At 38.5% G+C, this 25,636-nt stretch overlaps 1 protein-coding gene across 2 annotated transcripts in view; it reads left to right on the top strand.

Annotated features, from left to right (window-relative positions):
* The window catches only part of scn8ab (sodium channel, voltage gated, type VIII, alpha subunit b), a 65,526-nt gene that overhangs the window by 4,098 nt on the left and 35,792 nt on the right, over nucleotides 1–25,636 (top strand). The window contains exons 2-9 of one of the 2 annotated variants that reach the window (XM_084732775.1): nucleotides 1,035–1,372; nucleotides 14,357–14,487; nucleotides 15,605–15,685; nucleotides 15,776–15,904; nucleotides 19,018–19,109; nucleotides 23,852–24,073; nucleotides 25,190–25,253; nucleotides 25,444–25,585. In XM_084732775.1, coding sequence (XP_084588901.1) covers nucleotides 1,091–1,372; nucleotides 14,357–14,487; nucleotides 15,605–15,685; nucleotides 15,776–15,904; nucleotides 19,018–19,109; nucleotides 23,852–24,073; nucleotides 25,190–25,253; nucleotides 25,444–25,585 — 1,143 coding nt within the window. In that variant the 5' untranslated portion in view covers nucleotides 1,035–1,090. Of the gene's footprint in view, nucleotides 1–1,034; nucleotides 1,373–14,356; nucleotides 14,488–15,604; nucleotides 15,686–15,775; nucleotides 15,905–19,017; nucleotides 19,110–23,834; nucleotides 24,074–25,189; nucleotides 25,254–25,443; nucleotides 25,586–25,636 lie in introns of those variants that run through there. The other variant, XM_084732765.1, reaches the window with a different exon arrangement.

The raw sequence follows: 25,636 nt of genomic DNA, 5'->3' as shown, positions 1-25,636 counted from the left end.
TGTGAGCATGAACACAGAAAGAGAAAACTTCTTCTTTCTGTTCCAAAATGGAATTCAGTGCTGTGTCCTATATGTGCTGGGTACCTGAGTTTAGCTTTTGGTGGATACAGGATTGGTGCTTTAGTCATTAAGGTTGATGGAGGGAGTAGAAATAGTGCAGACTGGCTCATGTTCCAAATGTTTGCACTTTTTCAGCTTTATTTGCTTTGTTTGCTTTCTCTGGCAGAACTAGCAAATTCCATCATCTTTGAGCATCTGAAAAGAGGTGCAACTAGGGCTGCATGATGTGGTGAAAAAAAAAATCAAATTGACAGATATTGTGATACAATTCACGATCATTTTTGCATCACAATTTTCAACATCACTGGATAAAAAACTATTAAATCGATGATGATGAGAAATTTGTTGGTGTCTGTAGCAAACAAACATGTTTTCTTACATGTGGATAACAAGACTTTTAGGCCAAGGCATCACTGCACCACTAAAGTACTGTTTTTTTCACACATTTCTCCTTTCTCAAAAAAATGCAGCTTCTGCAATTTGGATATTGCACTTGGCCATATTGTGATTTCAATAATATTTATATTAATTGTGTCGATCTAGGTGAAGCTGGTTTAACATATGAATATGGCGACAATTTTAATCACAACCCTCCGTTGCCCAATCACTATTATTAAAGCTACTACAAGGAATATTTAACTGGCCACGAAACAGTCTCAGTTTAATACTGATGCCCCTGTATGACCTATATAAGCAAACAGAATCATCAAAGTTAAAGCTACAGTGAGTGATATGGTAGCTAGTTAAATAGAAGCAGGAGGAGATTTGAATTTACCCAATTCTTTACATGAAATTTTGTGGTTATGACAGGGGAAACACTACCCCTTTTGTCCACGGGTGCCTCCAATTTTCTTGTAGTAGCCTTAATAAATGACAGTGGATAAAAACTTGTGATTATTTTAAGGGAAGGTGGTTTTTTGCTACTCACCCTTATACTCACCCTTCCTCACTCTGTGTCCCTCTCTTGGTTTCAGAGCTGGATGTCTGGGATGGAAAACAAATAAAGAAGAAATAGCTGCACGATGAAAAGATGGCTGCACCCCTTCTTGCACCCCCAGGACCTGACAGCTTCAAGAAATTCACCCCGGAGTCGCTCGCTAACATCGAGAAGCGCATCCAAGAAGAGAAGAACAAGAAGCCACCCAAGCCCAGATCGGACAGTAGTCACCGCGACACATCTGACGAGAATGAGGCCAAGCCCAACAGTGACCTGGAGGCTGGGAAGAGCCTGCCCTTCATCTACGGCGATATTCCTGATGGAATGGCCGCCACACCACTGGAGGATTTGGACCCATACTATATGAACCAGAAAGTGAGTTGTCACACCACCAAATATTTCCACAACCTATAGGTCTAGATAAAGTCTTTTAAGTCTTTACAGATGTATTATTCAGCTGCTGTATTGAGGCTAGAGCTTTACTTTTTTCTCGTGAGAAATTGCCAGCATTGAAAATTAACCACACAATACACACAGGCAATGTCAATGTCATAATAGATTCAGCTTTATTTTAAATGGAAGTTATTGTTTTCACAACAGAGATAGGGATATCATAATAGCAAGAATGACCTTGAGGCATTTAAGAGCTTTTGAGCACTTTTAAGTCATTGCTGCAGGGGCTTAGAGACAGACAGTCACCGCATTATTATGGTGCACAGGAGATCTTACAAGGCCTGTGATTGTTTTTAGTGCACCTGTACAATCAAAGCACAACTGAGGCAGAGGGACGTTGTTGTTCTTCTCCTGCAACACTGCAGGGTTGCTGTGGAACGCGGTTCTCAGGCAGTGGTAATTCTCATGAAGGTTTCTGCAGTGTTGATTAATTATCTGTGTGAATACATAGTGAAGATGATGTAACAGCTGGACGGGATGACAAATTCACCTTGATGTTTATATGCCATCAGTGCTACAGTTAATTTAATTATTTTTGATGAAACATATTTTATGATGACAAGTGGTCTCCTCAACAAATTGTATGAGTGTAAAGCATTTATTTTCATGATTGCAATTGAATAATAATTAAACTATGATTGTACTGTACGGAGCTGTTGCTCTGTCACATAGCATCTGATTAGCTTAGCTGCATTTTAGAAAAGGTCCAGCTAAACCAGAACTTGCAAGGCTTTAAAACTCAGCTGCGTGCTCAACTGGACTGGATTGTTTGGTCTAAATAAACAAAGGTGTGTCAGAGAACCTCATCATTATATAGAGTGCTGGAGGAATGAGTCCTAAAACCCCAAAAATAAGTTAGCATATTAGCATTTCTGGTTATCTTCTGTCAAAGTCAATGGGTTTTTAGAAGTGAGGTCTGTGGTTAACACAGGCACAAGCTTAAGAGATCTTAACGTTTTGTTCTACAATGACAAATGCATGAGCAAATACCCCGCTCATGAATTTTGTAGCTCTTATGTGTCTTAAAAACGTATTTGCTACCATGTTTTAGTTTAGTGTATTCGCCAGTTAACATTTGCTAATTAGCACTAAACAAAGCACAGCTGAGACTGAGGGTGATGCCATTAGTTTTAGGTATTTAACCATAGAATTGGGCAAATTAAATTTTGACCTGAGCTGATGGTACTCTGGAAAATCAATCGCTGAAGTTATTACAGTTCATCCCAAAGGGGGGACAAGAACGTCTGTACAACATTTCATAGTAATCCATCCAATAGAATGCTGCAGGAATGTTTTGGTTTTTTTTGCCTGAAATAAAGTCTGACTTAAGATATGTCTTAAGTCTGACTTAAGATATATAAGTAAATACCCCAGTTGTGAATTTTGAAGCTTTTACGTGTAAAAAAAAAAAGGTGGTTACGAATAAGTAGCTAAACAAGACTACATAGGTTGTCTCTAACATTAAATGTCATCACACCAAACACTCATCACAGTGGTGGTGACTTTGAAGTCATGTGACCGTGGTGTAGTTCATTTATACCCTAAAGTTAGCTTTTTACTCCCAGTGATTGCTATTACACATCAAAAATCATAAAAGTGGTGTTTGTGAAGATTATCTTGATGAACAAAAAAGAGCTTGTTTTCTGTACTAATCCTCAGATGGTCCCGTTTCCTGAGATGGGAAATCATTATTCTGACTTTGGTGTGTTCATGTGCTTTCAAGTTGTGGAAACAACATGCTAGTAAGGGTGGGTAAGGTAGAGTATGGTAAATACTTAATCTATGCGTGGCTAGCTGACATGTGGATGGCAATAAACAGTTACGGGTTCATACCATATTACAAATTACATGTGAGCATAACATTGATATTTAATAGGTGAATTAATAAAAAGTCATCAAGCATTTATTTTTTTCTGCCATGTTTCTGCGTGATATGATGTCAGCAGATAACAACTTGGCAACTTGTGTAACAAATATTTTTCTGTTGTTCTGACTTTAGGGGGCATTCAAATGAATTCTCCCAGTCGGGAATTCATTTTTGTAATTATTCCAACACCACATGAATTCAGGATAACTTCTGGGTTGGCCAAGAATATGTCATCCCTGTTGCATTCTATAGCGCTCTGAGAGTAGGTGTGTCCAATGGCTTCCCAGCAGGCTCTGGGGCAATGAAATTATCATTATCATCATTTTATCCGTGTTGCTGCACTGTCATTGGTGTTACTGTGATCTGCATTGTGCTCTGCAATGTTTCGACTTTTCACATTTCCACATTATTAAACAATTAATTAATTCAGGTGAATGGAGGTGCACTGCGAGTGATGTACATGATTATTGAGACTCTCACTCTTGACAGCAATCTGATGACTCAGTGCAATGCATATATAGAATTTAGTTCATAGGTCATATTAAGTGAGCAACCTTCTCCCCATAAAGTTTCTGATCTGAAAACCTGAAAACAGTAGCATTCATCAGTCAAATATACAATATTAGCTTACTCTGAAACTGTTGTTGGAATGATCTGAAAATACATTTGTGATGATTTGGTTATGTGATTTATACATTAGTGGCAAATGCACTAGACAGCTAGCTGGGCATTTATTAGATACTGTTTTGTCTTTCAGATAATCAGTAATCCCGTTTCTGGTATCAAAAATGATTTGAGGAAAAGTGACATGTTTAATTCTAATTATACAAGTAAATTCACAAAAAAAAAAAAAATGCGGAAGGCCATTTGGCTTGTCTTTTCTCAGCCACTTTAGAAACACGGCAGTGTAAAATGGTGGCCTCTGTGGAAGAGGAACCACGCCCTCTGTAGATATGAACAGCTCATTAAAGTAACAAAAGACACAGCGATTCTTATTTTCAGGTGATTGTACACCAATGACAACATATTCAGAAATATTACATTCCATTTCTGCCATATTCACCCATAAATCCCCATTAATCTTACACTGGTCCTGTAAGGTTTACCACAGAAACAGTGACCACTGCAGGAGTTAAGGTGATTTCTACAGAGCAGCCAAGTTCAGACTAAACCACAAGTGTGGTTTAAACTGACACAGCAATGGGGTTTAACTAAACACAGAGAAAACACTTCTAGTAACACCTGGCTCTAAACATATTGTTTTGTTCATTAGACTACAGATAACTGCCTCTGACCTGCATTTTCTATTTTTCCATAGGACTTTTATTAATTTGGTGTTTCATATAGGTTTTGGGAAAGCCCATCCAAAAATCTCCCCTTAAAAAATGTTGTCAGATATCAGTGCTGAAGGTCATAACAGTATTCCTATTATTTAAGATCATATTGTGATCTTTCTGCAATGGCACAACCCCTATTCTCCCATTTTCTCTCCAAATGATGTATTTTTTATTAAAAACAGACAACACTTTAAGGTGTTTTAGGCTCCTGTCCCAAGCCACTCAACTCGAGCTCGGCTGCGCCTTCACTGCAGCTCTAGTCTGCACAAGCGAATGAGGAATGAGAAGGGAAGGCAGAAGATGGCAGGAGAGGACAGGAAGTGGAGGGAGAAGGGCAGGAGTATGCTGTAGTACCTTCAGCTGTGTAGACGGGTGGAGTAGCCAGTCTCCTGTGTGGTGACAGTGATAATGTGAAAGAGAATCCGCGGCCTGTACAGCAGCAAGAAGCCCAGTCAGCAGGACGGGCGATCTCAGCCAGCAGCACTCCCTCACTGGGCGGCTGAAACTATCAAGTGTATGTGCCTTTTGTGATCTATTGATCCACGGCCCCAGTTCAGTTGTGGCCACAGGAAGGGCTGCATTCTTGTCTTATTATCCTTCCCCACTTATTGTCCAGTGTCTTCTTCTTTACCTCTCCTTACTTTCTTCCGTGGCATCTCACTTTGACGATTGAAGGAAAGTTTCTGTGTTATTTATAGGCTACATTTAGAACATGATATATCTAACAAAACGTGATGCTTCAATGCACAATTTCTTATAAATTTATATAAGAAACAATGAAATGAACATAAAGGAGACATGTCCAGCCCCCAGACATTCTGAATGTGCTTATCTTCCTCATTGATCATATTGGTGGTATTGAACATTGTTTTTTGTTTTCTTTGACCCCCTGGCCTCTGTGATGAATAATTTCATGTGTACATTATCTCTGAGGAACTAGGATTAGAACCTAAGAGACTGTTTTGGTTTATGTTTTAACTCATGGTTACAAGCCTTCAAACAAAAATGGTTTGCTTAAAGAATTTAATTGGTATACAGTCTCAGATTTAGACATTTCACTAAATCAGCTTCAAATGATGAAACACGTGTACTGTTTGCTTGAAACATTAATTTAATAATAAAGTCATATATATATACACACACATTCATATGCCTGTGTCATTGGCAAGAGTCGTGAAATATAATCTACATTATCAATATGAAAGGGTTACACTCCAAAAGAAATGCTTCATCTATAAAATTTATGTTATTTCCATGTTATTTCAGTGGTTTTCGATCGAATGTTAAAGAAATAAATCTGTGACCTGTGAAGGTAGAGTTGCAGTATACACATTGACCAGCTTTGCAGAATCCCATCTCAGAAAAATTTTATTAGTCTTTTATTTTCTGGCTTCCAGGCAGCTCCACTAGTGCGGTTATGGCAACGGTGCCTTGCTTAAGTTTCAGCATGTAAGATTTATGGGGATTTATTGACAGAATATGTCAGAAAAGGAATAGAATACTCATAAGTATCTTTTCATTAGTGTACAATCACCTGAAAATAAGAAGTGTTGTATATTTGTTACATGAGAGGCAGGGAGTCCTGTTCCATGGAGGCTGTCATGTTGCTCTGCCACATTTCTACGGTGGCCAAGAATGGACAAACTAAACACTGGCTTCAGTTAGTGTGCCTGGAACAATACACTTAAATCCAGATTCTAAAAGTGTTATGATTCAGTTTTTGTTTCCTTTTTTTTTGCTAGACCATGGGGGAAAGTTGAATTGCACACTTGTGGAGACTGTATATCATGACTGATACCCCAAACCCACGCACATTACATGTTCATTGTTTCTGAGTTTTAGTTCGGCAGCATCATCGCTATACTGCTTATAACTGCTACATATAGCTGTTGCTGCTCATCAAGCTGATGCCATAAGAAAATAATGAATAAAATAAGTTGTTAGGCCAAAATAGAAAATAATAGATCCCCAGGCTGTATTTTTAAACCTCATGAGAAGTTTGACTTTGAGTTTTGAGTGAGCTGTAGCATTTCAGTGGGGATTGTTGAAGCCAGAGTTAGATTTAGTTAACAATGTGTTGTCTCCTTAGGGCGTAGAAAATCTATGCTTGAGAGTATGAGCACACGTGTCATTTTATGTTAAGCATGTAAGTCAAGTGGATCATTTTGTTAAGACAGTTACCGCTATCACAATACTAATTTCCATTTTGCATTAATGGTGATTCACAATGTATTTTAGCATCAAGCTCACAGACTAAGCAGTAGTTACCACCACAGGTTCTCCTTAATGCTTGGAAGGGGAGGGTGAAAAGTGTTTGTGTTTGCAATCTGCAAGCTCATTGCTAGATGCCACTGAATCCTGCACACCGGTCCCTTAAGGGCATGGGATGAAGGAAGGGGTACTCAGCTTTTAGACTGCCAGCTAAATCACTTACCCAACTATTAGGCTCCTGCTTATTGTGTTTCATAGTTTGCAGGTTTTGACTTCTCTCTTTATTCTGCAAGTCAAGACCTGCTAACTTCATCACACCCATCGATGTGTTGTGTCAGCAAGTTCAGTTAGAGTCACAGGCTAAGACCTCATCTTCCCTCTCCATCTTACTATCATTCATATCAGTCATTTTCCTAATCCACTAATGTGTTTGTCCTCTATTACACCTGAGAAAGTGCCTCATGGTTAGCGTCCATTCCTCCTCCCTCTGTCCTCACCTTTCCAGGCTGCTCGTCTCCTCTGCTCAACTGACGGTCATCCTATCGCTCACCATTGCACTGTATGTCAATGAATGTGGCTAAGTGTGTGTGTATGTGTGTGTGTGTTACAGTCAGCTGCAGGAAACCTGATCACAGCACTCATGCATCAAAGAGAGGAAGAGGGGGCAGTGGTGAGGAGAAATGCAGCGTTGCAGTTCTTGTTTTCCCCTGTGATGGGGAGAGGACTGCCTGGGCTTTTCAAATGTCTGATGTGATTAGGCAATGCTAAAGCTGCTGTGGTCATACAGGAAGAGCAGGACAGGATGGATGGAGGGCACGCTAGTGTTTTAGCTCGCACCGTGCACATGCACACATCTGTGTTGATGATTCAGCTTGAATCGGCTGCTGTAGTTTGAGCAGCTTTCAGTTTTTGTTGATGCAGAGGCATCAGTCTCCTCCTGGATGTGGCGATTTGTCGGCCGTGTTATAACAGGAGTCAGTTTTGTTCAGCTGGAGAGTGCACAAGGGGAGCTCACGGCTAAAGCAGCAGTAGCCTCTGAATCTCGCCATGTAGCACTGTACACACCATTACATTATGTTCCTATCCCACCATCACCATCTCGGTATGTGTCTCTGTCCATTACTCTCCTTTTCCCCTCTGCCTTCCGCCGCCTCCTCTCCAGCACTCTTTTTTTTTTTCAGAGTGTAGTAAATTAGAGCGAGGGCCAGGCTTTAGTGCTCTGTCTGAGTCTTCAGTCTCTGATGACACAGCATCCTCCTGTACTGGGCTGAGTGAGGAAGGGACAGAGTGGGGAGGGGAGGGTTGAGTGTGCTCCCACTGCTAGCCAGGTTGGTATAGAGAAGGAAGGAGGGTGGGGTAAGGAGTGGAAAGTGGGATTTTGCAGCACAGCATACAGGTGAAGAAGTAGGATGACGCATTTTTTTGATATGGTGTAATATGCAGGCGAATTAGTTAGCAGTCATATTTATTTAGGTAAGACAATACTGGCTGAGTCCTCACTGCAGTGAGCTCAAACAGAAGCACGAGTGATGTATAATGCTAATATATGTTAATTTAAAGCCTTTCATAAGATCTGTGCTGTTTTTGTCATAGTCGTTTTTGTCAAGTTTTTATACTCTCATGCCATAGATATTTTTGCTTCACTGTAAATTGAATCAAGATGCTCTTAGTAGATGCAAGATACTCATTATGTAATGGGCTAACATCCAGATAACGATGTTTGTGTGTCATGTTTTCTCCTTCCTGGTTTGTGAAGAAGCTTGTGAATCCAGATATGTTTTTAAAAGAAATTTAATTTTCTCATTTGGAGTATGTTACTGTTTATGAAGGTCATCTAGGGCTCCAACTAACAATTATTTTAACTGTTTTTGCAATAAAATGGTTAAATGAATGATTGAATTAGGGCTACAACTAATGATTACTGTCATTATTGATTGATCATTTTCTCAATTAATTAACTATTTTTTTTATCCTTAAAATCTCAGAAAATGGTGGAAAATGTTGATCACTGTTTCCCACATCCTAAGGTGATATCTTCAAATGCTGTGTTTTGTCTACAACCCAAAGATTGTTAGTATTTGTCATTAGATTATTCATTTTACTGTAATGGAGGACTAAAGGAACTAGAAAATATTCACATTTGAGATGCTGAAATCTGAGAATTTTTACATTTTCCTTAAAAAGTAATTATGATAATTGAAATAGTTGACAATTCATTGATTGATTGACTCATTGTTGCAGCTCTAAATGTATTTATTATTCAGTTATTTATTTGATTCTAAACATTAGGGTTCAACAATAAGGATTGTCCACCTGCCCAGGGAAAGTGAATTGCCATGACAGGCAAGTAAATCTGGCAACTCACTTCTGCAACCATTTAATCATTTAAAAAATTTTCGAGCAAAATGGCCAGAAATGCCTCTTGAATATGGAAATTTCCTTTTCTTTGTTTATTATCATAATAAACTAAACATCTTTGAGTTTTTGACTCACAAAATTACATGATCACATCACCTGGACTTTAAAAAACTGGTATGGACATTTTTCACTATTGTCTGACATTTTATGGATGTTGCAGCCCGAGCTTAAACACAACAATTATAGTAACTTTAGATTTTTTTTGTTATTTATTAACTGCTCCTAGACCAATTTGTACAGGGGCAAATAAAAATGACTTTGGACAAGTACAAAAAAAGAAAAAAGACAAAGAAAAACATTAATGTTGAGCCCTGAACAGTTATAACACTGCACAGCAGTTATTACATACATTGAAAATCATAGAGGATGAAAACACACTAAAGCCAGAGGGTCTGTTTCCATTGTGGTCCTCTATGGTTTATTCTTGATATATAAAATAAATATTATAGAATAGTGCTTTATGTCCCTCACAGTTTCCCTAATCCCCAGATAACATTTTGAAATTTCTTGTTTAGTTAAACCAACAGTCCAAAACTCTTAAGTTTGTGATGATATAAAACAGAAAAGAAGCAAATCCTCCAACGAAAAGCTGGAACCAGCAAATGTTTGACCTTTTTTTCTCGATAAATGCCTTAAATGATTGATCAGTTATCAAAGTTGTTGGTGATTACACATTGCGTAATCTAGATCGGCCATGACTCCAGCTTTTTAAACATGAAGATCTTCTATTTTCCTCTGTGATAGTAAACTGAATATCTTTGGGCTGTGGTCAAAACAAGACATAGCTCTGGGGAAACACTGATTGATATTTTTCATTATTTCTGGCATTTTTTGGACCAAGCAAATAATTGAGTAATCAAATCAATCAAGAAAAAGATCGACAGATTAATCGACAATAAAAATAATCAGTAGTCACAGTTTATTGCCATCATCTAATAGGTCTACTGTCTGAATCTACTGTCAGTTTTGTGAAGGAATAGACTGGTCTGTGTCAGGACTGGGGTCCTGGGAACATTAACAGAAGCATAACACCCCTTCCCCATGATGTAGTCTCTGTTGTTTCTTTGCTTAGATTTCACTCAACTCTCTCTTTCTTTCTCTGCCCCCACCTCCTCATCTCATTCTCAGTTTCTCTCTCTGCTGCATGCCTACCCAGTCCTCCTCCTCCTCCTCCTCCCTCCGTCTACCCATCCATCTCAGGTTTGGCTCTCTCCCCTCTGCAGCTCTTCGGCTTTCTGTTCTGCATCACTCCCCCTCCACCCCCTCAGCTCTCTCTCTCGCTCTCTCTCTCTCTCTGTCTCTCTCTCTCTCTCTCTCTGAGGCTCTCTTTGCTGCTGTCCCATACCCCTGCAAGCCCCTCTCCACATCCCTGCTCCACTCTTCCTCTATCTCACACACACGCACACACACTGTCCTTGCAGCTGCATTCTGCCTCCTGATTCTTGCATATGTGCCTTTTTCTTTAACGGAGAATTAGGAACATTTCACCAGCTTTGCAGCAAATAAGTCTTCCTCACAGTGAAGCTTGCTCTGCTGAGTTGCATATTTATGCATGTGTATATGCCCGAGAATGTATTTAACTATGTAATTATGTGGGCAGATCAGTGTTATAATGATATGCGTGTGTCCTCATGCTTTGTGTGAAGGACTTCAACATGCATTGCTTGCATTTACAGTGTTTTGCTTTGTGATCCCTGGTGCTTGTGCACTATGTATGTAATCAGATGCAATTCATCTTTAGTTTTCTAAGCAGTGCACTACATTGGATGATATGTTGATGCCATTTTAATGTGTTGTGGAAAGCAAAGTCTTCACTTCCATAACGCTGAAATTAGTGTCTCCAGTTCATTGTCTGCCAACCTACTTTACAGAGTTTGTCTGGGAAATTAATTAAACTGAGAAAGTAAGTGATTAATGAATCGGTGAATCACTGTTAAGAATTTAAACAATCAAGACTAGATCAACTAATAGTATGGTATATGCTAGGCCTATTCAATTGTCTTATAATCCAGTCCATATTAACAACCTTAATTTGATCCTCTGATCACTTATAAATACAAGAAAAGTATATCATTATGTATTTTATTAAAATAACCTGCTAAGGTTAATTCTAAGTTTATGGGTGTTAACATTTATAAGATCATCAGCTTATTAGTAGGATAATTAGCTATTCATTGGTTATGTCTGCTGTTAAACAGGGAAACACTTATTATATTTAAAAGTTTTAACTTTTAAGCAGAGTGAATTCAGGAGAGCCAACTGAATAAAAAAATATGTTACAGACAACATTGTGTTTATTGCAACAACAAGTTTCTTTTAATCTAGGATTACAAAGGTGCTTTGTTTTTTCATGTACTTTTGTGCATAGTAATTCTTTTCAACTAATAATAATAATGAATGAAGTTGAGAAAAATATAAATATTTAAATTCCTAACTTTACAGGCCAGACATAGGAAATGTAAACTTCCAGCCTTCCAAATCTGGCTCTTCTAAAAAAAAGTAATTGAATAGGCCTGGCATATGCATTCAATAACATGCTGGAGGTTGGAGTTCATCTAAACCAATAAGTATCTATTGCCTGCAGATTTTCACTCATCCAGTTTCCTATAGCTTCTTCCTCTTCTACTATGCCACATAGAATTATTAAGTTTGGCCATTAACATCTTGCATTATCATATTTTAGTCCATTTATGATTTACACTTGTGTTTGTTTAGTTCAGGATTTAAATTGTGAGAAGAGCCCATGGCAATGAAGCTGAGAAACATCGTACATTTAGTATTTTATAAAGTATCAATTAATGTGTCAGACGATCAATTAAGGAAATTGCCTGACATTTGCATCCCTTGTGCCACGTTGCCAAGTTTGTGTTCTGCAACAGCAGATTTTTCAGTCTCCAAATGGACACAGTTCATTCAGTAATTGAAGCATCTTTAATGAATTGTGAATCTTTAAGACTTTTTATAAGTTTCCATATGCTGTAGAGAATAACCTACATAAAAAAACTCAGTAAGGACAAATCAAACATGTTTTCTTCAAGGTAGTGTTTTCAAAAACCTCTACAGATCCGTAAGATTTATATACGGCAATATGCTTCACATCGATTTAACAATGGAACATAGTTATGCATGCAGGGCATCTGTAAACTGCTAATGAGATGTTGCTCATTTTACAACCTCCCCCTCCTTCCATCCACATACTGTATGTGTTTGGTCAGCAAAACACTTGAGTTGACCTCTGGGAGAAAGATTTCCCCTTTGAACACTCCAGATCCTGTGTTTTCCAGTTTGTATAATGTTGATTAGGTATACATCATTCTTTTTTCCATGTGACAGGAAAAATAGTGAGAGGATATTTTAAGTAGTAAGATGCTCTATAGGCAGAGAGGGACAGGGAGAGGAGCAGGGAGGGAGAGGAAGAGGAGTCTTCTGATGCAGAGAATACATTTTGTCTTTCCCCAGACTGCAGACGCTATTTTTAATTTAATTAGATTTCAGGACACCACTTGTCTCTGGACGCTTCTGGTCGCCTCTCCGTTTCTTTCCAGTGTTTCCCATGGAGTGAACCATGAACTCGCTGTGTATGTGTTTTTCTTGTTGCTGGTGCCACATGCATACTAAAGACCAAAGGCCTATCTTTAAATTTAAGTGTAGTTTGACACATTTTAAAATCTTGTCAAATGTTTACAGAAGCTGTAAACTGCCATCATATCAACACACTACAAGAATTGTTTATCACTTAAAGGCACGATATGTAAGTTCTCCTGTTAGGGGTCTCACCGACAAAAATGTAGTTTGATGACATTGTGAAGTAGCATGGAATCATGGGACTTGTAATATTCAAGTTTTATTTATTGTAGGCTTAGTGGCTAGCAGCTAATAGGTGCTTTAAGGCAGAAATGTTACGTATTATACCTTTAATGTTTAAGTTACTGATGCAAAGTGATGTCTGTCTCTTTACATTGATGTTTTCTGTAAATACTAGCAGGCAACATTGTCATTAGTGTCATAAATACACGAAGGGATGTGGTGAAGAAAAAAAAATAACAGTGTACACAGTCAAAACTCTTAGTTTCTCATCCAACTGTCACTGAATCAAGTCTAAACTGTACTGTCTATAGGTATAGAAAAAAAAAACAAAAACAGGAAGCATAGTTAGTTGTACATGTAAAGTATCCCAGTAATCCATTTGTTTGTAAATAATACTTCTCACTGTTGACCCCAGTATTATCTTTGCCCAAAATTGGGCACAAGCATCCGCAAACCACGCATGGGTACACACAAACAAACATACACTGCTGTCTCACCCCAGTGCCCAGCCCCACTTGGCCCGGTGCTGTTTATGGGTGGGGAGTGGTTGTTGAGAGCTTAGAGTCAGCAGATCTGCCCCTGATCGATGACAGCATTTGCGGTTCTCTTCCAGTAAGAGCTTTAAACTTTGGGCGAAGAGAGTCATTTGGCCACGAAGAGGGGAGAGCTTCCTGTGCACCTGTCTGCTGCTCCTGAGGCAGCTCGCGTGCAAGAGCCACTGTCGTGATGAGAAACCTCACCAGGACAGGGCCCCTCTGCCTCTGATGCAACCAAGACAGAGGTGTTAACTGTCCTCCCGGTCCTGAGGTGGCTGGTCACAGTGGGAGTGCTGTCAGTGGAGTGAAACAGTCTCGTGTCCTTGCTGCCTCTGACTATGTACCCTTTTCTATACCCTTTTACTCTACTATTTTTAACCTATGTGCTTGGCGTAATGTAAGGCCATTATCACCTAACACACTGTTGTCCCACTGCTAACATTTATACAAGATGTATAGCAGGACAACACGGTGAGCGCTCTCATAATGTCGAAATTGATTTTAGCGTTACCTGTACTGTGAGAGTTAGCTGTGTAGGAAACCAATGCAGTGGTGCCCCATGACTCAGAGGTGAGCTCAGGACTCACATCAGCTACAGTCATCTACTCCTTTTTTTAGACCAAGATAGCACAAAGGTTTGCAGACCATGTACTGAATAGCATGTGCCATGTAATTCATTCTGAAAATGTTCTAACTGTCTTGCTATCTCTTTGTCTCTTTCTCTCCACAGACATTTATAGTCCTAAACAAAGGGAAAACCATCTTCCGCTTCAGTGCCACTCCCTCCTTGTACATCTTAAGCCCTTTTAATCTACTTAGGCGAGTAGCTATTAAGATTTTGATACATTCATATCCTTTCAAGTGGTTCATTTTCTGTGCTTTACAACCTGTGTGCCAGGTGCTCAACAACAGAGGGTCCGTGACCCATAAGGGGTCCTCAGACTTGCTGCAGGGGGACCGCCAATTTATTGTTTAATAACTTTGTCTGAAAAGACCAGGGATCGCACAGGTGCTGCAAACTGCAGGTTTGGAAAGTACTTGGATTTTTTTGAGTTTTTGAAGTGCTTGAATCTGCTTAAAATTGCAATTGCATTACTTTCACAATAAATCACTACCTCACTGAATAGTTTGCTTTTTAGATAAATACATAAAATAAGTTGGATATTGGCTCAGTCAGGTTATATAGGATGCTAAGTCTATTTACAGGCATGTTTTGAAACATGAAAATGTGTGTTTTCACCTTTCTGTAGAATGCTATCACAAAACATAATTTTGGTTGTTTATGCCATAATAACATCAGATTGAGGTATATATTACATTATTTTGAGTATATGTATATAAATATGTAATTTACCGCTACTGTAAGGTGCTGGAAGAACCTGGAAATGCAAATGAATTTTTTTGAAAATAGCTTGATTTTGACTTTGTAAAAAGTCTCTGAACCATGAAATACACATTACTATGAATCCAACATATGATTAGCAAAGGTTAATCAGACTATTTATAAAACAAGCCCTAAACATTTAATTAACACAACATTGACCAAAGGCTTCCCATGAATCACACAAGCCTAACCTGTCACACTTTTATTTCTGCAAGGAAAGTTAATTAAAAAAAAAAAAACATCTTCAAAGAAAGCAAAATATTACAAGATTTATCACAAGCAAAAGGCTCTGGCATACGCTCCACCTCACAATCCCCTGGTGAAAGTGCAGTGCGGTTGACACACGTAACATTAGCCATGCTACAACTGCTGCTGACTCAGCAGCTACGGGTAAGACCCGAAAATATTCAGTGCAACATATGTAGTAGGGGGCACCTGCTCCTAAGGGGTCCATGGCCTACAAAAAGTTGAAGACCTGTGCTTTACAGTGAATGAAAACAGATACTTTAAATATATTTGTTTTTGACTGTATTAAAATGTATGGGGTGTCAGCACTGTCCAAACCTTCCTTAACTTGTGTCTCACATTATTCAGCATGATCATCATGTGTACGATTTTGACCAACTGTATATTCATGACATTTAGTGACCCCCCAGAGTGGTCCAAACAAGTAGAGTAAGTACACGTCCATACTTCTTCATCAGTCATCATATCCTTGTTGAACGTGCCTGTCACTATTTTACTGTCGTCTCTCTTTTCTTCAAGGTATACCTTCACAGGTATCTATACGTTTGAGTCGCTCACAAAAATTGTTGCCCGAGGCTTCGCTATAGATGGTTTCACCTTTCTCAGAGACCCGTGGAACTGGCTGGATTTCATGGTCATCTCAATGGCGTAAGTATTTTAACTCATAACTGGTAACAATAAAAGAGTGAAAATAATTGACAGCTACATATAGCAACTATGGTCAAATATAAAAAGGAAAGAGAAAAGAATCCAAAAAAGGGGATTTCATTATGTAAAAATATCATTATAGCAACATAAGTGTGTAGATAGAAGAAAGTCATAAGAAGATAACAGCAGGTGCAGACAGTCTGGTTACTTAAACACAGATGAAACATCAGGTGTGACAGGACCAGGGTACATATCAGTCAAATGTTTTCTGACAGAATAGTTTGAGTAATTTTAATTTCATAATCAGCTTTACTGGCAATGAATTTGATTTCAACTTTTAAGTTACTCTCAATGAACAATTACATTACAGGAATATTACAGTCAAAAATGTTTGCAATTAGACATTTAAGTATTGGTGAAAAGTTACTCATTAACTTATATATTCTGTCATTATATGGATGCAATTACACACATCTAAATAATTTTTTTCTTTGATTCATCTTTGAACAACAAACTGCTATTTTTACAGTCTGCTGAAGTGTTTTTATGAAAACTGTAATATATGAGATAAGATAATCCTTTAATAGTCCCACAACTGGGAAATTTGCAGTATATATATGTTGTGTTTAATGACAGACAGAGACAGTAGTCCCCGATACAAAAACTGATATGGGTAACCTTGGATAAATGGGGAAGAGTCTGTATGAACAAAATACCCCAATACCTGAAAATGAAAAAGAACCTGAAAATAATGATAGTAAACAGATTTAGGCATTGCAGCAACACACACACACACACACACACACACACACACACACACAAACACACACACACACACACACACAGTGATATGTCAACTTTCTGTCTGCTTTACAGCAGAGGTTTTCAAAGTGGCAGGCTTGCCTCCTCGGGGGGCTTCAAACTGTTTTAAGGGAGGCTCAATGAATGGAAATTAAAAAATATATATTAGTTATTATATTAGATATTAAAATGAGATCACATAGTATAGCCTAAATGCATATGATTTGGTTAAAGTGATGGTTCAGAGATACGGATTGTTTTTCCTTAGTAAGAAACAGATAAATGTTTTAGGATTTATGTATGTTGTAATCTGAAGTTATGTCAAACAGCGATATGAAGCTATTTTGGCTCAAATGTTTAGTGTCAATGGGATCAAATAACATAATCATGATCCTACAGTCTCAGGCTTTGAAAACCCCTGCTCTACAATGAAAGGCAAACATCGTTTTGTTTGCATTAGGCAGCCTTTATGAATTTAGTAGTTTATTTTTCACATGCCACAAGTTTGTGAGCTCAGTCTAGTAGTTACTGTATATATAGAATAGACCCTGCAGCTGCAAAGCTTCAGTCATCCATCATTATCTCAGGGCCAGTATTTTGTTTCATGCCACCTCCTCCGTGGCAGTGTTTTTATAGCTTTGGATTTTTCATTGTTCTTATTTTTATTTCATGTTTAATTTTTGTTTTCAGTTTGTTTTTGTTGTTTAAAAAGATTAGTTTTTACCAAAGGATTTTATTGGTTTCAATAGTAGTTTTTTTTATTATTATAATATGAGAAGTATTTGTCAGAGTCAAGATTTAAGATGTTCAGAATAGGTATTACAATACAAACACTTTGTGAAAGCCTTCACATTCATGTAGAGTCTCAATAAACGTATGCAGCAATGCCTCCACATGCTTGTTGTGCTGAGTTTTGAGACTAAAACTAAAGACACTTCCTGTATTTTTTTTATTGTATTTTAGTTAAGTATACAATATTGTTCCAGTTAGTTTTCTAACGTCTTGTTTTTATTTTTATTTCAGTTATAAGGAAAATTTGGCACTTTTCATGTGGATGTCCAAGCAGTGTTGATGGTAAATGTAGTTAATTGAAGCAATAAATTCCTCAGTATGAACTATATAAACCAAGAAAATGGTGTTTTCCTGCTCACAGAGCCGTGCAGCAGTGCCTCTATGTACCAGGATGCATTGCAGGCAAGCTTGTGACTGACATGCCCATGTCGCCCTGTTATCACCACACTAGCCTATAGCTAGTTCTTTGTTGGCCAAAACATAATGTTACGTGATGAAAGGTGATGAAAATACTCATCTTGCACACCCTCTGGCTACACAAAGGAGGACTAGAAATTCAAGTTGAAATAACCTGTAGCTCTTCCTTACATGCAATGGCGTCACTGGATGCAGGAAGTTTTTGCAGCAGGTGAACTCCGTACTGAAGAATTTAATCAACTACATTTACCATCAACATGGATTGAACATCCACATGAAAAGTGACAAATTTTCCTTTTAACTAATTTTTTTTTTCCACACCTAATTTTAGTTTTTAGTTCAGTTTTAGTTAATTCTGCACTGTGGACATGGATTTGTGGTCTGGCCTGCTGTTTACAGGCTTGTAAAGACTAGACTGAGTCATGCATGTGTGATTGACAGGCAGTAGGCGGGCTGTCTTTCCCCAAGCTATCCTAATTGGTTATTTAATCTTAAATTTTTGGAGAGGCTAAAAACTGTTCATTTGGCCTTTTTTAGAGTGTTTAATGATTTTGGTGGGATTTGAGGTGAAAAAGGTTCTAAAGACACATGCCTACAGCACCTTCAATCCACACACAGTCCATCACACCACATTGATAATGCTTATTAAGATATTATGTAACAGTCTATTCTTTTTCTCCTGTGTTTGGGATGGCTGCTGAGTAACTGTATCTGATCCACCTTGCAGGTATATAACAGAGTTTGTAAACCTAGGCAATGTGTCAGCTCTGCGTACGTTCAGGGTTCTGAGGGCTTTGAAAACAATTTCAGTTATTCCAGGTAAGACAGTCCAGGTGTTTGTGGGCGGGTGGGCGAGTCATGGGGTTGATGTTAGGTGTGGTTTTGTTTCACCCCTCTCCTCTTCCTCTTCCTCCTTCGTTCTCTTCCCACTGGTCGGACAGGCGTTCTCTCTCTCACCGTGGTGTCCCCTCCTGGTCTTCGATGGTGGTGGTGGTGCTGGTGGTGTCGTGCTCTCGCGCGTACATGCGTGCGTGTGTGTGTTGTTATCGTGTGTGTTGTGTGTCATGGGGTTCTGTTCTGTGTGTCATCCTACCTTGTTGCAGATATATAACAGAGTTTGTGGACCTTGGGAATGTCTCGGCGCTGAGAACGTTCAGGGTTCTCCGAGCATTGAAAACTATTTCTGTCATTCCAGGTGAGACTCCCATTTAAACACTAAGGCTGAGCTTACTTTATTATTACCTGTCTTTATTTCTATTATTTTATTTATTTATTTATTTTAAAAGAGGATGTTTTAAAATCTCTACATTATTTTCTTTTACTTTTGTTTCTATGACAATCAAAAATGGTAGCAATACATTTTTGATAGGCTTAGCAGTCTACTGTCAGTCTTGTGGGGTCACATGTTTGAACATTGACAGCTGGGCTTATGCAGCACATTCAGGTTTCAACAGGTATTTTTCTGTACATTTCAACCCAAAATTAAACTAAAATTAATGTCACTAACAATATGATAATAGTGGAGAAGAGTTTAGATATAGAGTGCTGCAGGAATGAGTCTGAAAACCTAGAAATGAACATTACACTTATGGTTCCAGTTCAATGAATTTTTTGTTGTTTGCCTGAAAGAAGGTCCATGGTTAACACAAGAAAATACCCGACTCTTAAATTTTTAAACGAATGAGAAGGCAGTTGTTAATAGGTGGCTAAATGAAACTACATTTCTTTCTATGTAGAGTTTTTCTTTTAAATACATTATATATGTTAGAAAATAGTTACTAAAAACAACCCACAAGGCTTAGAACCAGAACCGATCTGTTACCTGCCATTATTTCCAAGTCAAATCCATACCCGCCCGCAACCATGAATATAAGCCCTGCAACGTGACCCAAACCCATGATTAAAACATATACAGACACTCACTTTTGTTCTCAACTGGTGCAGTGCAAGTGCTCCTGCAGGTGTCAATATATTTCCATAGTGACAATTACGGTCACCCGCTGGGTACCCACTCTGATGAGGACTCTAATGTAAGTTCAAATGCAGTAGCATTTGTCATTAGTAGAGCAAGTGATGACTGGTTTTGTTCAACTGCCACAAGTGAACTGACTCAGGAATGACCCCAACCTGTGGTGTGAAAAACTCAGAATATTTATTCAAATATTTATATTGCTTTACACACTTTAAATGTCATCACACTGAACACTAGACATTTAGTGATGTTAATTTTGAAGTCATACAATTGTGGTGTTCATTTATGGTCTAATATTAGCTTTTTACTTCAGGCATTTGCATTTATGTTTTAAAAGTCACAAAACCGGTGTTCATTTGTGAAGAATATCATGCTGAACAAAATGTGTCAGTATAATAAACTTTTTTTTTTTGCCCATGCTTGTTTGCCACAGAGCTTCTGCACTAAATCAAAAACTCGATGGAAAAATTGCATTGGCTTTTTTTGTGGAGGGAACCAGAGTGATGCTAACTTCCAATTTGGCCTGCAAAGAGACGTCATCCCTGCAGCTCTCTGTTATGTTCAGGGAGTTGATTTTCATGATGATACTGAAGATGATATTCAGGATGATATTGCACATCTGGTTTGTGTTCAGTTTTATTGATCCAAATTCTCACAATCTTTGACACTGCCTTCTTGGTTCCAAAGACTGTTTGATTCCCTAAGACTGCCAAGCCTAATTTGACAACACACTGACGCTGCATGAAGCTTTGAGACACATGCTTTTACAAGTTTGGCTTTGGGGGGCTTTTCTTTTGGATTTTGTTATCTTTTACTTATAAGAGTTATTTGATTCAGGCTTCGGATGTTTTTATTTATTTTTATTATTGTTATTATTTTGGAAGATCTTTGTCCATCCTGGGAGTGAAAGGAAAAGGCAAACATAGATAGTTGTAAATAAACAAATAAAATATCATAAATAAGCAAACTTCTGTGCATGTATGTGTGTGTCTGTATATATATGTATACACACACACATATATACATATATGCCTGCAAAACAATTATGCAGACACCATGAAGTAACTGTGTTTCAGCACACCACTCTCAATACAGTGCAATAAGCTCAGCTTCTAGCATGTAGTTGTCAGTTGTGCTCTGGGCTAAACCAGCCTGAGGGCTCGCCCAGCACTACAAGAGTGGGAGAAAGGGGTTCCTGGGATGGGAACGGTTCTTCACTTAAGACAAGGTCACCATCACGGTTTACAGACAGGTGATGCTGACACAGAGTCAATTTCTTCAGCCTTGGCGTTTAAATGACCCGCATGCCACCTCTCATTGCCCCCCCTCCCCACCTCTTCCTCGCCTGTCCTTTCTTTCTTCTCTTCACTTCCTGCTTCCTGAACTCTTCTGTGCGCTGTTTGCTGTTGTGGTGCAGCTGATTTGTTGGATGCAGTGTAATTATTATTAACTGCAGTTAAGCAGGAATGTTTCCATAGATGGACACAAGGAGTGAAGAGAATCTCTTCTCCAGATGGATGCCAAATCCAGCTGTAGTGTTGTCTGTTCTTCCTCAGTAGAAAATGCTCCAGACTATTAAGCTTTACATAGCACAGGTCAACAGAACTGTTTATTTAGTTGTGCTGGTTAATGTAAAAATTTGAAAATGTGTCCTTCTGATGGAAACATCCCATACAGCTGCAGCGTCTGTTGGGGTCTTTTGTGTTTCATTAAAAAACTGAATGTGATCTGTATATCTGTGGTTCAACTTAAATGCACCATCGTCGTGGAATCAGTGTGCTGTTATTACATACTACATAGTCTGACTTTGAGTGTTTGTAAAAAATATCTCATTTTGATCATCACCATAAATCTGGTTTAAGTGCACCAATCCCACTGAAAGTTTTCATTTTAGAAAGACTTAAAAGTATAAGTAAGACATATTCTCCTTATGCACAATGTAGTGTGACATATACCCGTTTTACAGACCATCTGTCACTTAGCTTCCAGGCTGCTTTTTACAACAAACTCTTAACATAGTGCTTTATCTTTTTTAAAGCCTTGTAAAATTAAAGAGACAATGGAATTCAAAAAATAAGAACAATATCCGTCTTTAGTATTTATTAAGCATTTAACAATCAAAAACTGGTCATTCATATAGTAGTAGGAAGCTGAATGAGAAAAAAAATGAGGATCTTTAATAATATGCACTATTTAGTCTTAAATGGGCACTTTAGTGACATTTAAACTGATTGTTCTATTTGTTATACTGTGAAATGCATATTTGCACCATGCTCTGTTCATTTCCCATAATGGTACACATGATGATGCAAGAACAGGCCAGCAGTAACCCGGTAAAAAGCTCATTTCGGCCACAGTCATTCTCTAAACAAATGTAATGACAAGTGTGCTGGTGCATGTAAGCATTTCCAGCAAAACTTGATAGTAGAACCGTGATTGTAAGACTTTCTAATGACACAAACACACAGCCACATTTCTTAAATTATTTCAAATTTATTATTAAAAGTTTAAAATAGAAGACATCCTGTTTCATATTATAGGATCATTCTCTTCATTAAAAAAAGGTAGTACTCACTAGTCACTACGCATAATAAGTAATAGTAGCTAAAAGTCCATCCAAATGAGCATGTAAAGAAACCATAGAAGTCAACAGAGAGAAAACTAGCACAGGATAGGAGACAGGGTTTCTCCTCCCTGGAGATGTGGAGATGCAGGACAACATGTTCTTCTGCCTTAGAGCTGCAGAGTGGTACCTGCATAAAATGACTGGAGATATTAAGACACCACACCAACACACAGGCTATATTTTTTTATCACCTTACCGAAACACCTGTGCCATTATTGCACCGTGCTTACATTATTTATGTTTGATATCAGAGAATTCTTGTTTCAATGCTAGATAGGGTTCTCAGCTATACTCCATCTTGTTGTGCAGTAGCGTATTATGCAGCAATAAGATAATACTGTGGCACACACACACACACACAGACAGACACACACATATGTAGGTTTATTTCTCTCTTTCGCTCTTTGCAGGTGGGCAAAGTCATGACACTCTCTAATCTGCCTCTGATTGGTCATTCTTCATGTCTAAATCTAACCAACCCAACCGAGAAAGACAAGGAGCCAATCAGAGGCATAGCATGGGGTTCATGACTTTGCCCTCCTTGTAAAGAAGTCTTAGATCTTTTACCTAAACTCTTGAAAAATGGGGGCAAAAACAAAAATGTTGCGTTCATAGTTTTGTTGAGTATATATTTATGTGATAAATCTATTACAATTATACATGATGTAAAGTCCTCAGATATCATAACGTCAGTGCAGAAAAAATCATCAGATAAAGCGACGGTATCCGTTAACACAGATTTTATTTGTAATTAATTTCACATATTGTTGAGGTGTAAAAAATTACAGTCTCTATTTATTCATAAATTGTAAGTCAAGTGCTAAACACCCACAATATGCCAAGCACCTATCTGAATAATTAATTGAAAAGAGACAACAGCCTGAACTACAGACTTCCATCAGGGCAGGAATGACAGGAACAACAACAACAACAACAAGCACCCTCTGCACGCTGGTTTTATCCCTGAAAGGAACGCACAAGACACACTGAAAGTCAGTTTCTGGTGTTGAGGCTTGGCAGCACTGGGCGTAGGTGCTCGAGAAATTATTCTGATGCCAAGTTTAGATTTATGTAAGAGCCTGAACAGCAAAGGGTTAAATACAGGATTAGAAGTCAGTTACCTAACTAAACTTTGTTCGTGCACAGCTTGTGCACTCTTGCAGTGCCAAAAGTTGCAATTCTTTTTATTTGTGTCTATCTGTGTGTGTTTGTGTGTGTGTGCATTTGAATTTGTATGTTTGTGTGTATGTGTTTTTGTGAGTTTGCCTATTTTCATGTATGTGCATTTGTGCACATTTGTATGCGTGTGGGTGTGTGTTTATTGAATATTAATTGACAGGCCTGAAGACCATTGTGGGTGCTCTGATCCAGTCCGTGAAGAAGCTGTCGGATGTGATGATCCTGACCGTCTTCTGTCTCAGCGTCTTTGCTCTGATTGGACTGCAGCTCTTCATGGGGAACCTGCGGAATAAGTGTGTAATCTGGCCAATCAACATGACCGAGCAGTACCCGCCAAATGGCAGCAGGAGTTTCGACTGGAATGAATACATCATGAATGACAGTGAGTGACCACCTTGACACCTGGACAAGTCATTACACATGATTACATAAATGGAACATAGCAGAAAATGTGTGCATCTTGGTAAATATTTTCCCTTTGTATTAAAAGACAGACTGACTCACTGACCCTCCACTAAGCCCCACCCTCCTTTGTTACTCTTGCTACGTCTGTCAAGCTTTCCATTCTCCCACTGCACACATGCAGTTTACAGTGACAACCGTGGATTTAATATTGAAAACATGAAACTTCATGTAGCAGGTGTAGCTAGCTAATGTAAGCTAATGCGAATGCTTTAACTCTTTTAGTCAGCTGAAAAGTCCATCTCCAGCTGAATTTAAACATTTCCATCTGACACATTTTAAAATGAGAAACCTGTAAAGTGATCTGAAATATGTCATAAAGGCTGCATACATGATATAACATTAATGCTAAAAGACTGAGGCTAAAGCTTACATCCCAGCAAACACTGCTCGGACAGTGAAATGTGACACGTAGGTAATAGACTCAAATATACTCATTAACAACGTAAAAGGAAGTGCAGGGATTCGATTCAGCGCAGCAGACCTTGAGATGGTTACCTAGCCAATCCACCTGAGCCACAATCTCTTCAGGAAGAAAGCCAGAACAAGAGCTAAACTAACCCAGCTTAGACCTAAGAGAGGGGGCCAGAGAGAAATGCGTTGTTATCAGTCTGCTTTAATTCTGCATCAGCCCACATGGAATAAGCAATGTGTTTGGCAAATGCAGTTCCATCTATCACAAGTTTGTCTGGAGGTACCATTTCTGCAGGTAGTACAGACATGCTAATGTTTGCAGCTTAGGTTAGAGAAGATCAAGACAAAGTTTAAAGCATTTCTCATGTTTGCTTGTATGTTTTAGGTTTTTGACAGAAAAAAGATGTCATCATCCCAACTCATGAGACACAGAGTATCGCTCTTTTTAGAGCCTCATGAAGGGAAATGCAAAGCTTGACAAATCTGTGGTGCCTAGTCATGGTTGCTAATGTATAGTTGGCCAGTTGCTCTTCGGAGGAAGGGCTTAATGAAGTGTCATTTAAGTTAACACACATTTTTTGCCCAGTGGCTAATGCAAGTGATTCTTCTGTCTTTCTCTTAGCTAATTTCTACTTCCTACATGGACAGCTTGATGCTCTACTATGTGGAAATAGTTCTGACTCAGGGTAAGTGTGTTCCACTCATTAAATGCATGTCTCCATGTTGATGCTTTATTTAATATTTTCAGATGTCTCAGTTTTGTCCTGTTGAATCCTGGACTGCCAGTCATGTCTGTATCTGTAATCGCAGCTGTGTTGTTGCTAAAACAGTACATTTCAGACATTTGTGAAGTTATGATTTTCGTATTCCTATTAGACGATGTCCAGAGGGATTTACATGTATGAAAGCCGGAAGAAACCCGAACTATGGCTACACCAGCTTTGACAGCTTTGGATGGGCTTTCCTCACCCTCTTTCGACTCATGACCCAAGACTTCTGGGAAAATCTCTACATGCTGGTAAAGCAGTGTTTTCCACGATATGTCTGTCTCTTCACTTCACACATAACT

Source organism: Lutjanus erythropterus, chromosome 2 (assembly GCF_056507025.1).
Source record: "Lutjanus erythropterus isolate fLutEry1 chromosome 2, fLutEry1.hap2, whole genome shotgun sequence".
Lineage (NCBI taxonomy): Eukaryota > Metazoa > Chordata > Actinopteri > Lutjaniformes > Lutjanidae > Lutjanus > Lutjanus erythropterus.
The sequence above is the reverse complement of the archived record's forward strand: the minus strand, read 5'-3'. Positions and strand labels throughout refer to the sequence as shown.